Source organism: Brassica oleracea, chromosome C3 (assembly GCF_000695525.1).
Source record: "Brassica oleracea var. oleracea cultivar TO1000 chromosome C3, BOL, whole genome shotgun sequence".
NCBI classification, from domain to species: Eukaryota; Viridiplantae; Streptophyta; class Magnoliopsida; order Brassicales; family Brassicaceae; genus Brassica; species Brassica oleracea.
In genome coordinates this window covers 20,459,964-20,472,399 of record NC_027750.1, presented here as the reverse complement: position 1 = coordinate 20,472,399, position 12,436 = coordinate 20,459,964, and the positions used below count along the sequence as shown (strand labels likewise).

Here is a 12,436-nt window from a genome sequence, read left to right as displayed (position 1 = left end):
AAGATATGATGATGGTGGAGTACCGACATCATATGCAATTGATGGTGTTCCTGACATTTTCTGCCAAATTGGACAGTTTGTTGGTAAAACGAAAGAAGTATGGTGGTCATGTGAAGAGGATAAACATAGTGCCCACACTTATATTCTGCTCAACTGCGAGGATGCAGTGACCCGTTACTTTGAAAGGTAAATATTTTTGTGAATGTTAATTTTATGAATTGAAGTTAATTATACATGACTTGATCATTTGTTTAATTTGCAGCATGTTTGTATCTCAAGTTGAAGAAGCAATACCAGGAATATCTGCAACTGTTGTAGACACACGGAAAGATAAGCACTTTGTCAGTACGAGATCCCGAAGAGTCCGATCCAAACCGTCAACAGCCGAGCAACCCCACCGACTACTTCGAGGATATGTAGTTTTTTTTTATATTTCTGTTTGTATTATGAATTTAAATATTATTGTATGACTTTTAAATGCCTTTTTAAAATATGTTTTTCATTTTCATATTTCATTTTAAAATTTAAAATATTTTTAATTCCGAATATTAAATATAAATTCAAATTTATTATTTATTAATTAATAATAATATAATAAGAATCGATGTAAACTCCTCGTAAACATTACATGGAGTTTACATCGAATGTTTACGAGTGATTAACATCGAAAGATTTACGAGGGTTTTACATCGAAATGTTTACGAGTGATTTACAACGAAAGTATTTACGTGTGCTGTACATTGAAATCATTACGTGAGTTTTACCACGAAATCTTACGTGTCGTTTACAACGAATTCTTTCCATGCGTTTTACGAGGAATATATTTCGTCGTAAACGTAAAGAGTCGTTTACAACGAAACCTCCGTTACGACAGATGTTTAACAACGAAACGTCTTTCGCGTTTAATTCGTTGTAACACCCCGTTTACGACGAATTTACAACGAATACTGTCCTTGTAAAAAATATGTTTTCTTGTAGTGAAATATTAATTAATTTTATATCATAACAGAACAATATAATGTAGATACTTCTCAAATGTTTTGAAGTAAAAAACTAAATTTACAATATAATTTAAATCGATATTTGATGTTTCATGTAGTTTATGTGAACACATAGTTAGAGCTAGATATTTCTATGGTAGAATTTATGTAAAAAACAAAAGTGATAGTCTAATAATTTATTGGCTTTGTCACACGATTACTACGCGATTCATATAAACATCTTAAGTCAGAAGTAAAAATTTAAAAATATTTTTTTTTATCTAAATAAAAGTTAAAACATAAATTGTTTGATATTAATTTTTTTATAAAAAGGAAAATTATAGTCTACTAGTTTTTGTCACAAAAATAACTTTCAATAAGGAAAATAATCAAAATACCTATTTTTTATTTTGAAAATTTTAATACTTTTTTTTTATGTTTTAAAATTTGTAACTCTATCCTCAAAACTCTTACCATTTAACTCTAAACCCTAAATCTATATTAATTAACCCTATGGTAAAAAAAGTGGGGGAGTTTTGAGGATAGAGTTTCAAATTTTAATGCACTCATAATTGTGTAAATGTATTTTTATTCTTTAATAAAACTTCTTTTGATTATTTTTCTCATTGAAAACTATTTTTGTACGCCAACGTTAAAAATGTATAAATGTATTTTTACTCTTTAATAAAAAATTTTCAAGTCATTTTTCTCTTGAAAACTATTTTTGTGACAAAAACTATTCTAAAGAATTTCTATAGAATTTATATTAATAACAAAAGTATAGTCTAATAGTTTCATTAATGTTAACTTTACCACATAATTAACATCTGGTTACATGAACAATGTGAGTCGTACGTAAGAATTAAAAACTTCTATGATAAAATTTATATAGAAACAAAACTATAGTCTGTTTGACAAAAAAACAAAACAAAACTATAGTCTATTAGTTTTTATTAATGTTGGCGTTACCTCATGATTACCACACAGTTTATGTGAATAATTAACCAAAAAGGAGATTATGTGATGTAAATGGTAGTTGTTTTATTTTATTTTTGTCTATATTGGAAATTGAAATAAAAGGGTGTGTAACTCTAGTTTCATCCTCTTCTAATAACTAAAAATAAAAATTCAAAAATGAAACCATTAATGTTCTTTTTCTGTTGTCAACAGAAAAAAATAATTCTTTTAACTAAAAAGTAAAAAACTTAAATGGTGGCATTAAAAACCTTATAGTATTATCCAAAAATAATAATACCAAGTTTGTCGTCATCGTCTCTCCCTTTACTTTCCAAACTCATCGTGAGTAATATTTATAGTTACGATTCAGGTAGTGTTCAAAAAAAAAGAAGTTACGATTCAGGTTAGAAGTTGGGCAAAATCAAACCTCTTCTCTTCTTTCTTTTTCTTTGTGGACCAAGAAAACTTCCCATTGATCCTCTCTTGATGTTCTTCTTCTTCTTACAAGATTAATTCAAAGTCATTTAACTTTTAAAAAATGGGTGACATCATCGGTCACAATGATAGGGAGATACGGTTGCCCTCTCATGTTCTCCAAGATCCCTTGTTTGATCATTCTAACAAACATCAGGTTTATATATAATTTTTATCTAAGTTTTACTAATTGATTATTATCATCATGTTAGTTTGATCTCGTTTTGTATATCAAAATCGTTCTTACCTTATTATTTTCTCTCATACAGTTGCATAACTCCTTCATCAACCACAGCCACCATGGCAGCGGGGGATTCCGTCGACCCGGTGCACCACCTTCAAATTCCTTCAGAGAAACTTTTCCTTGGGTAATTTATTTATTTTAGCAAACCCTTTATCAATTTTTTTATTTATTAAATGACTTTTTCTCAATATTTCTGTAAAATGATTTTTAGATCTTTTATCGATGGGGTTAGAAATATATTTTCAGGCATTACTATATACTTCAATTAATTTTACTTTTTGTTGTCCAAAATAAAATTATCTTACTGTTTGTGAAATTGATGTTATGAAGAACTATAATACATTGACAAACGCAGCAAAACAATTGGCAAATGAGTAAAAGAGAGGACCAAATGCAAGCATTTTTCTTGGTTCCGCCGGCCCGTAAAGCTTCTGGCACCGGAGTTTTTCTTCCAGCCAGCGCTTGTCATCTGCCAACCAAAAAAACAGGTTATTATAATGGAATTCTATAGTAATTAGACTCATCAATGTATTTATTTGATGTTATACTTTTTAGTTATGACAAAAAAAAATATTTGCCCACAGCCTGTTCAACGGTGCTTCTCCCGGTGCGTGTAGTTCAAGCTCTCAATCTCAACGTTCACAACAAGCGTATTCATGTTTCTCCCCGTTCAGGTTTTTTTTTCCTTCTGTTCATCCTTCTCTTTTTTTTCCTAATGCAGCACGTTAAGTAGAAAAAAATCAATATTTAAATATATACTTTATTTTGTTTTAAATGTAGAAATTTTTTTTCTCAGTTTAATGCATCAAGTTTCTCAATTTTTTTCTTTAAATGTAAAAATGCCAGAGAATAATTCGAAGAAGAAGAGCGAGATGGTGGAAACACCTGCGAACATTGAAGTCGAAACTCTGATTGATTCGCCGGAGAATCTTCTCCCGGAGGAATGGATTTATTGATGGCCAATGTTACTTATTAATGTGAATGAATAGAATCAAATAAAAAGATAAAGCAAGATTGTAATGTGGATTCTTGTGTCGTGTATGCTTGCCATTGGGTTAGTGTAATATACCCGAATAAGATCAACCCGTTTGTGACTTGTGCATATTCATTTTGTTAAAAGGTCGAATCAAGAATGAATTAGACTTCTTCATTTGATGCAAAAGTAAACATATAACTTATTTTAGGCCTCTTTTTTGGCACAAAACTTTTGGCTTCTAACATGAAACCTTTTTCTTGGTAAGAAGAGAAAAATTCATAAGTGTTACATACTACAAGAACAAGCAAATAATTTCAATATAAAGCATACACTTCTAATTTTATCTCATTAAATGATTTAATTGTGACACCAGTATAATTGTGGAAGACTAAAATTTTGAATGTCAAAATAAATTTGCAAGTGAACATTGCAAAATACACTAAGAGTGGTAAATGGTGGTAAAAATTAACTCGTGCAATATATAAATTGTTGGTTTTGGATTTGATTTCTGTCAAAAGTTAAATTGATGATATTTGGTGAGATGAAGATAGAGTTATGTTTTAGGTTTCATAAAAAATCTGTAGTTCGTCAAGAAAATATTTGGTTAAAAATATATATATATTTGGTTTTTAATATAATTATAAAATTTAAAAATATTTTGAAAAGAAAAAAATTATAATAGAGAAAAAGATAACACTCGATGGCAGAGGAAGAAATAAAGATGTCTTTGCAGTACATTTTGTCTATTCTAATATTTAGAGATGAAAAAAATGAGTTAGGCTGTACAAAAAATCCGAATCCGAACTCGATCCGAAAAATTAGTACCAAACCTGAACCCGATCTAAAAAGTAGTACCGAATCTGAACCGAAATTGATTAAATATCCCAACGGGTTCAAAATTTTGGTATCTCTAGAACCGAAACCGAACCCGACCTGAACCGAAATATTTTGGGTACCCGAATGTATCCGAAATAGATTTATATACTTAAATATGTTAATTATCTTTAGATTTTATGTATATATATTAAAAACATCCAAAACATACGAGATACTTTTAAGTTGTCCCAAAAATATTTAAAATAGAAATAGTCAAAAGTAAATGTCTAAAATAGCTAAAATATACTCAAAACACCAAAAATACTTGAAATATCTACTGATTATTTATCCAAATATTCAAACCAAACGAATTTATATGTTAAGTTTAGGTATTTTGACATTTGTTATTCAAATTTATACGTAATATATTTTTTCGTTTATTGATTTTGAGAAATTTAGAGTATACAGTAGAACCTCTATAAATTAATAATCTTGATAAATTAATAAATTTTGTTTGTCCTAACTTGGGCCGGTTCAAAATTTGACACAAATAGATAAAATAATAAGATAATATTTTTTTTAGAAAATTCTATGTAAATATTTGGTCTCATTAAAATTATAAATTAATAATTTTATGCATAGATATTTTATATAAATAAGGACCTATTACTATATGGTTTATTTTATATTAACAATAGAATTATTTTTATATTTTCTCAACACTTAATACATTTTTGATGAGATTTAGTAATATTTGATCTAAACCCACATTTAAGTTCTATGCAATATATATTATATACACCAAATAATATAATAAAATTAATATAAATGTCAAATTAAAAAAAAAAAATTAATGTCTATACACTAGAATCAAATATTTTTCTTATCTTAGAATAAATATATCTTAAAATAATAAATCTAAATAAGAATTTTTTTGTAAATTAATATCTCTATAAATTAATAAAATTTTAAAGTCCCAACATTATTAATCTATAGAGGTTATAATGTATAATAAATTTTAAATTTTTTAAAGTAAATTAAATGGATTATCAGAACCCGAACCGAACCTGCAAAGATCCGAACTTAATCCGAACCGAAATTTAGAAATACCCGAATGAGACTGAAACCTTTGACCCCGAAAATCTGGAATCCGGTATCCGAACGCCCACCCCTAAAAATGAGGATGAGCTGAAGTTAGAAATTAGTTGGGCTTCTCCCCTGTCAACAAAAAAAAACATGGCAGAAGTGTATTTTCTTAAACGGGGTTGTTTTGGATAATTTAAAACTAAGATGCGTGTTTTTCGTAGATTCCTATGTTACATGGAAATGGAAGCGGGTATGTGGAACCGGAAGCGGATGGAAGCGCGGAAGCGAGTTTTTTAAAAAGTTAGGAAGTGGGTACGTGTTGGAAGCGTATCCATATATATATATATATATATATATATATATAAGATTAAAAATCTAGAACTAAAAATTATATGATCTAAATTTAAAATAAAGTATTTATTCATTTATAATAATTTCAAAATGATTTTATATTAAAACTGTAATACACATAAATTAAATTTAAAATTAATTAGTTATATTAATTATTTCAAAACAAATCGGAGAAAATTGCAAATATTTAAAGAATTGGCGGTGTTGGACAGAGTCTTTAAATTTCTTAAAAGTACCCAATGGTTATTCTGTTATCTTCCTCCCGCTTCTTGCCATTGCTGTATCGAGCTCTCCCTAGAAAGAGAAAAGCCCTAGATCTCTTCATCTCTCGCCATGAAGCTCGTAAGGTATGTAATTTATTTGTTATCTGCTAATCTTTTTCGCTTTCTATCTTTCTCTGATTTGAGTAATTTTTTTGTTTGCTTGATTTCGAATGGGGATTTTGATTATTCGCAGGTTTTTGATGAAATTGAACAATGAAACAGTTTCAGTAGAGCTTAAGAACGGAACCATAGTTCACGGAACCATCACAGGTACACGCTTCATGTACCATGGACCTGTGTTGCTTTTTAGCTTTTAGATTAGACAAAGTGTTGATTTTTTTTTCTAATCCCTAGGAATGCTTTGTTGATTTCAAACTAAGTGAACACTGGTCGTGTCAGATGCAGAGGAAACACTAGTTCTTGTGCTCACTGATCAGATAGGTTAGTTTTTCTTCTGCTTTTACAAACACTCCGTCTGTGAGCTTAGCCAGAGGGTTTGATTTTGTAGGAATCAAACCTCGAGCAAAGATGACACACTAGATTTTGCTATACATTCGAGATTTGTGATGTTGTTGTTTTGTACTTCTTCAGAGTATAGTTATTCGTAAGCAGTAGTGTACCAATTCTATGAAATACTTCTTCTTCAAACTTTGGTCACCCATGAGATAGTTTAGTTTCAACCAGTTGTAGTAGTGTCACAGTTTCTGAGGTTTATTCTGTTACAAGCGGTTACGCCTAACGAATTTTGAGTTTAGGCTAAACTTGATTTTTAACGTAGAAGAATGCATTGTCGTTTGCAAGAACTGAATGCATCTTCTTGAGTCAGCTGTATTGAAATCATGGTTTATGAGAATGTTTAGTTCTTCTTTTACAATCTGACCACCCTTAAGCAGCACCATTCGAGAAGAAACATGATCATTGTGTGGTACTTGAGATTAGCACTTGAAACTTGAAAGTCCCTCTTCTTTTTCTTTCCTTGTAAAGATGATCTCTGAATTCTTATAGAATAGTTACGATATAGCTTGTTTCTGTATCTCTTTTAGTCTCATTTACTGATTGGTTTCCTTAAGCAATACAAGTTGTCTCTACTGTTAATGTTTCTTATGCCGTCATCTTGGTTAGAATGCAAGCATCACTAGGCGGTTAATATCTACTTATCATGCAGGTGTAGATGTTGGTATGAACACTCACTTAAAAGCAGTGTAACTCACTTTGAAAGGGAAGAATCCAGTCGCGTTAGACCACTTAAGTGTCAGGGGAAACAACATTCGCTATTATATTCTTCCGGACTCCTTGAATCTCGAGACTTTGCTGGTCGAAGACACACCAAGAATCAAACCGAAAAAACCAACTGCAGGTAACATACAAGCATCATCTTTCTCCACTTCTCCGTTCATTCTTAACCACGCCTTTTGGTTTTATTGCTTGCCTCTTCTCATCATCTCTTTTTTGTTGTCATTGGTATCAGGAAAAGTTCCACCAGGTGGTCGTGGACGTGGACGTGGGCGTGGAAGAGGTCGTGGACGTGGCGGCCGGGGTGGTCGTTAAGCACTATGCAGTGATCCGAAGTATGATCTATCTTCTTATCTTATAACTTTTCATGATTTTGAGATTTGATACGTTATTACCAAACTAATCAAACACGGAAACAGTCACTTTCATTTATTACTGAGTTCATTACTTTATTACATAATTTGATAAGACTCGAAAGGTTCGAGATTATTGAGTTTTTTGACCTTTTCCAAGAATCTGGATAAAGTCAAAAGATTAAACTAAGACAGAGCCGGTCATCACAGTCACAGCTTTGCCAGTGAGCAAGACCCTCTGCTTCTCCTTATCATAACGAACCTTCAGTTCTCCATTCCTATGCAAAGCCTACAAAAACATTTGCTGAATCATTAAACTGTGTGGTGCTTCTTAGCTTTCAGAATGTTAGCAAGTTTCATAGAGAGAGAGAGGAGTCACCGCGTAGGTGATGAAATGATGAAATCAAATTTGTTAATCTTGAGATCCATTATGGGCTAATGAATAGGCTGCACTTCCACATGCAGAGTCCTGAACAATCGTTTTAGGGATTAAAGTAGAACTAAACTTCTCCATGGGTTTCTTCACAACTGACCATGTCTCACCCAAGCCCGGCTGAAATAACTGATGGACCTTGTACTAAGATTAAAAAGTTTTTTCCAAACTGTAGATATACTATTGTAAATTTGAAATTAGGACCCTAATCATATGTTTTTAATAAAATAGGATCCTAATTTTGTAAACAAAATTGTCAAAAAATGAAGGGCTTAGTGCAAATGCGCTCTGGTCTCGCCCCTTGCTCTATCTTTCACTTTGTTGTTATGTTTTTCGTTATTGCTTTACCATCTTACTGTGGAGCATGCTTCGGGTGTCGCATTTCATAATATTGTCCAAAAAGGCCTCGTTTGTTTCAAAAACAATTTCTTGCGTTTACATGAGAAACAAAAAAGATAAAGAAAAAGTAAATATCAAACATTTGTTCAGTTTTACAAAAATAGTTTGGTAAAATGCGTTAACGTCAAACACAGATGGAATGGCGTTTAGGTTCGCAACTGACAAACAAAAATTGATCAATATGCCCGAGGTTTAGGTTCATTTGAAAAGGAAAAATACCAATGTAAATGTAAATGTAGAACGCAAATGCAAACATAACTTACCAGTTTTTGTTCCTAACTTTATCTATTTCGATTCTTTTCCAGTTTCTTTTTTGTTTGATTGTTTTTCTATCCCACATGTGAATGGGCCATATTCTTTAAGTTCTCATCAATTTGATATTCAATAAAAAAAAACATGATTGACTAAATGTTATTTTTTTCCTAGAAAGGAAAAAGAAAAAACAAAAGTAGTAATTTTAATAATGGGGCAGGTGGGCTCTCTCGTCTCTTGAACTACAATAGCCAATTAGCCACACACATAAACAAAGGATCGGAAACAGCCTTCAATTACAGTCACGGCTTTGCCTGCCTCTGTAGTGCTTCTCCTAATTACAGTCATGGATCTTAATTCATCTGAATGAATACTAATTGTTTCTCTCCTACCGAAACCTAAGCATATTTTCAAGAACTCAAAATGATTCTCTAGGAAGCAACTCAATACTACTTAAAAAATTAAAGATATTTTAGTGAGCTAACTTGGTACGTAGGCTAAGAAATAACATTTATTCATCTTGAAGCTCCAGTAATGTGCTCATGCCAAATTCATAGTTCCACAGCGAGGTCTTGAACATTTATATATATAATCCATTCTTAGTTGTTCCAAGATGGAAGCGCACCTTGCAAACAAGTGCATGTGAGACTGAATCGAAAGTCTTAAGAAAGTTTGGATGCTACTGATGCAATTCTCAGTATGTTATATGGCAGGAGTATACAACATTCAGAAGCTGAAAGATTCATAAGCTAGTAGCATTAAGAACAACTAACAACTAAAGACAGTACTTATTGAAGTATACAGAAATCAATTGTGAAAATCTTCAAATAAACCACAGATGATGCTTAGTCCACAGATGATGATAGTATTCCACAGAGATATGGATGGATCATAACATGGGGAATTTTTTTTTTCTTTCCTAGTTACATTTGGTGTTTTTATGGTGCTTCTCCTAGTTTTTTCTTCTTGCATTTGCTCCAAAATTTTTTTTTTATGATTTGTTTTGTTTTTTTAGAGAGAAATAACGATTTGTTTCTTTGTTAGCAAGTGATGAGCACACATGAAGAAGCAGAGTATCAACCAATACACATAACATAATCAATTGATCTCAAGCAATACATAAGCAGCCAGACAGACCTCTTGGTATTAATCTAATATAATGAAATATGCATAGGAGATCTGATTTGGTTGTCCCATTTATTACATCACAGAAAGGAGCACCATATCTTCTCTTGTTGATTCACATCATCTACTAGACAGATCTACTAGTACTAAATTACACATAATCAACAAGATAATACTAAAATAATAGAAAAAGATGCAATGGAGATCTGATTTGGTTGCCCCCTTGACTACGTGAGGAGAACCAAATCTTCAAATACTGTTTTAATAAAACACAGACATATCACGTGTAAATAGTCAGAAGAAAAATCACATATTAAAATATGAGACGAATCAAAGTATAGGAAGCAGCTGTAACAAATAATGGCCGGAGCACTAAGGTATAGATTTTATTATATTTCATCTTTATAAGAACTTGCTTTGTGACACAACGTTGTTGCAACTTGCAAGTCTGATATAGAAACGCCACTCTGCAACAGTCACTGCCTTTTATTATAACGAACATATGCATTGTTTTATCAAGAATCTGATCAAACTTTTGGCAACATGTCAATGGTTATACTAAGACAGAGCCTTTCATCACAGTCACAGCTTTGCCAATAAGCAAGACCCTCTGCTTCTCCTTATCAAAATGAATCTTGACTGTTCCGCTCCTAGGCGAAGCCTAAAAACCAAGTTTCCAAGATTTTAATCACAATCAGTAAGGCAAGTAAACATTTTAGCGTTAAAATGCTTGTTAGAGAGAGGGTACTGACCGCGTAAGCCAGGAAGTCACATTTGTTCATCTTGAGGCTCCAATAATCTGCTAATGCACAATGTGCACTTCCACAGACAGGGCTCTGAATTAACACAAGCAACATAGGTGTGATTCGTAGAATCTATCCATTAACAAATGTAAATACAGATGAACATTTGATATTTTAACCTCATCAACTCCTATCTTGGGGCCGAAGACACGAGAAATGAAATCATAGGCAGATCCCGGAGGAGCAGCAGCAGTAACAACTAACATTTTACCGGGACATTTCAAGATATCATCCCTTATTGGCTGCAGTTCTTTGACAGATTCCCAAGATGGAAGTACAACCTGTGTAATCAGTATATATAATTAATAGAAAATACCATATAATAAGTGTAAAACGATTCTCTTAAAAATTGTAAAAGGAAAAATCTCCAAAATAGCGCTAACTAAAAATTAAAATATTTTATATTTTATGTTTGGATTTGGATTTTTTTTACTGATCATGGTTTATGATTTAGTATTTGAGAGGTGGAATTAGAGTTTATATGTTTTTTTATAAACTTGAAAAATGCTATTTTTTTAGATTTGTCCTTAGTAATAATGCTTAAAATATTCAAACAATAATGCAAATAGGTTTTTAAAGGTTCTTGAAGTACATACGATGATTTTATCGGTTGAAGCAGCCTTTGGAGCTCCATTCAAGGCTTTTGAGATGGTGCTATCTGTTGTAGTTCCTTTGATGTCAACAATGGTAGCCCCGCTTAAGGCTTTGGAGAAGATGGAGACATCATTTGAGTTGTACTCACATGTAAGAATCTCAGGTAAACTCAGTTCGACCAAGAAGGATCCTTCTTCTGGAACCTTTTTAGCAATCAGAATCCCAGATTGGGTAGCAAACTCGACTATGTCAGAGGAACCAACCAAACCGTTTGAGAAGAGAATGTGAGCAGATGCTAATGTTGCATGGGCACAAATATCCATCTGTCAAAAAAAAATGGTGACTGATAATCTAAATGAATGCAAATCATAAGTGATTCAAAGAACGGTGCAAGACCTCGACTAAGCGTGTGAACCACCGGAGTATGAAACGTGGGGGATAAAGAGGATGGGATCCGGTGATCGGAGTAAGAAAACTGTTGGGTCCCTCCTAGATGGAGAGAACCAAGTGGGCATGAGACATAATAATAATTCTCATGACCCTTTGCACTGTAGACTCACAATAATAGAGTTTAGAGAGAGAGACAAAAGAGAGAAAGAAGAGAGAAGGAGGAGAAAACTCGTCAGGCTATTTCAAGACTGGTTTTGGAGGATCAAACGGAACTTGATCGGGCTGATATTTTTGTGGGAAGCTTCTTCAGTCAGTGGGTTAGAGATTCACCGAAGGGATTTGGATTTCAACGGTTGGATCTTCTGTTGTCTGGGTTTTAGTGAAGCTGGTCGTCACAGTTCTTCAGCGGGACAGTCTTGGGTGTTTGGTAAATCCAACGGTGAGATCTTCTCTTATTGAGCTGAAACTTTGCAGAGGTATTGTCGACTTGTTTATCTTGGGTTTGTACGGTTGGATTAGTTTCTTGAAGCCGAAATCCTTGTGAGCTGAGGTCGTTTGGTTGCTGCCGGTTTTGAAGCTTTGTGTTGCTTTCTTGTTGTTGTTGTTTGTGTTGGAGATAGCTCTTTGTAGCTAGACTCTCTGTTCTGTTCAGGCTGTTGAACAGGGAGGACGTGGTTGTACTCATACCATTTATATAGTGGATTTTT

General features: G+C 32.5%; 3 protein-coding genes across 3 annotated transcripts in view; 2 read left to right on the top strand and 1 right to left on the bottom strand.

The window, feature by feature from the left end:
* The first annotated feature begins 2,328 nt into the window (after positions 1–2,328).
* Positions 2,329–3,734, top strand: LOC106333732. Its single transcript, XM_013772152.1, has 5 exons — positions 2,329–2,568; positions 2,681–2,779; positions 3,011–3,143; positions 3,240–3,329; positions 3,502–3,734. Exons 1-5 carry the CDS (start codon positions 2,476–2,478, stop codon positions 3,609–3,611), a joined length of 525 nt encoding a protein of 174 aa, XP_013627606.1. The 5' UTR covers positions 2,329–2,475; the 3' UTR covers positions 3,612–3,734.
* Positions 3,735–6,147: 2,413 nt separating this feature from the next.
* LOC106333876 (small nuclear ribonucleoprotein Sm D1) lies at positions 6,148–7,784 on the top strand. Its single transcript, XM_013772265.1, is given in 4 exon segments — positions 6,148–6,231; positions 6,341–6,417; positions 7,313–7,504; positions 7,616–7,784. Coding segments are annotated over 4 exon segments (363 nt in total). The 5' UTR covers positions 6,148–6,217; the 3' UTR covers positions 7,696–7,784.
* Positions 7,785–10,233: 2,449 nt separating this feature from the next.
* Positions 10,234–12,436, bottom strand: part of LOC106333348 (uncharacterized isomerase BH0283-like) — a 6,675-nt gene continuing 4,472 nt past the window's right edge. The window contains exons 3-7 of the mRNA XM_013771802.1: positions 11,736–11,814; positions 11,342–11,662; positions 10,865–11,026; positions 10,695–10,778; positions 10,234–10,603 (exon numbers count right to left, since the gene is read on the bottom strand). Coding sequence (XP_013627256.1) covers positions 10,496–10,603; positions 10,695–10,778; positions 10,865–11,026; positions 11,342–11,662; positions 11,736–11,814 — 754 coding nt within the window. The 3' untranslated portion in view covers positions 10,234–10,495. The remainder of the gene's footprint in view (positions 10,604–10,694; positions 10,779–10,864; positions 11,027–11,341; positions 11,663–11,735; positions 11,815–12,436) is intronic.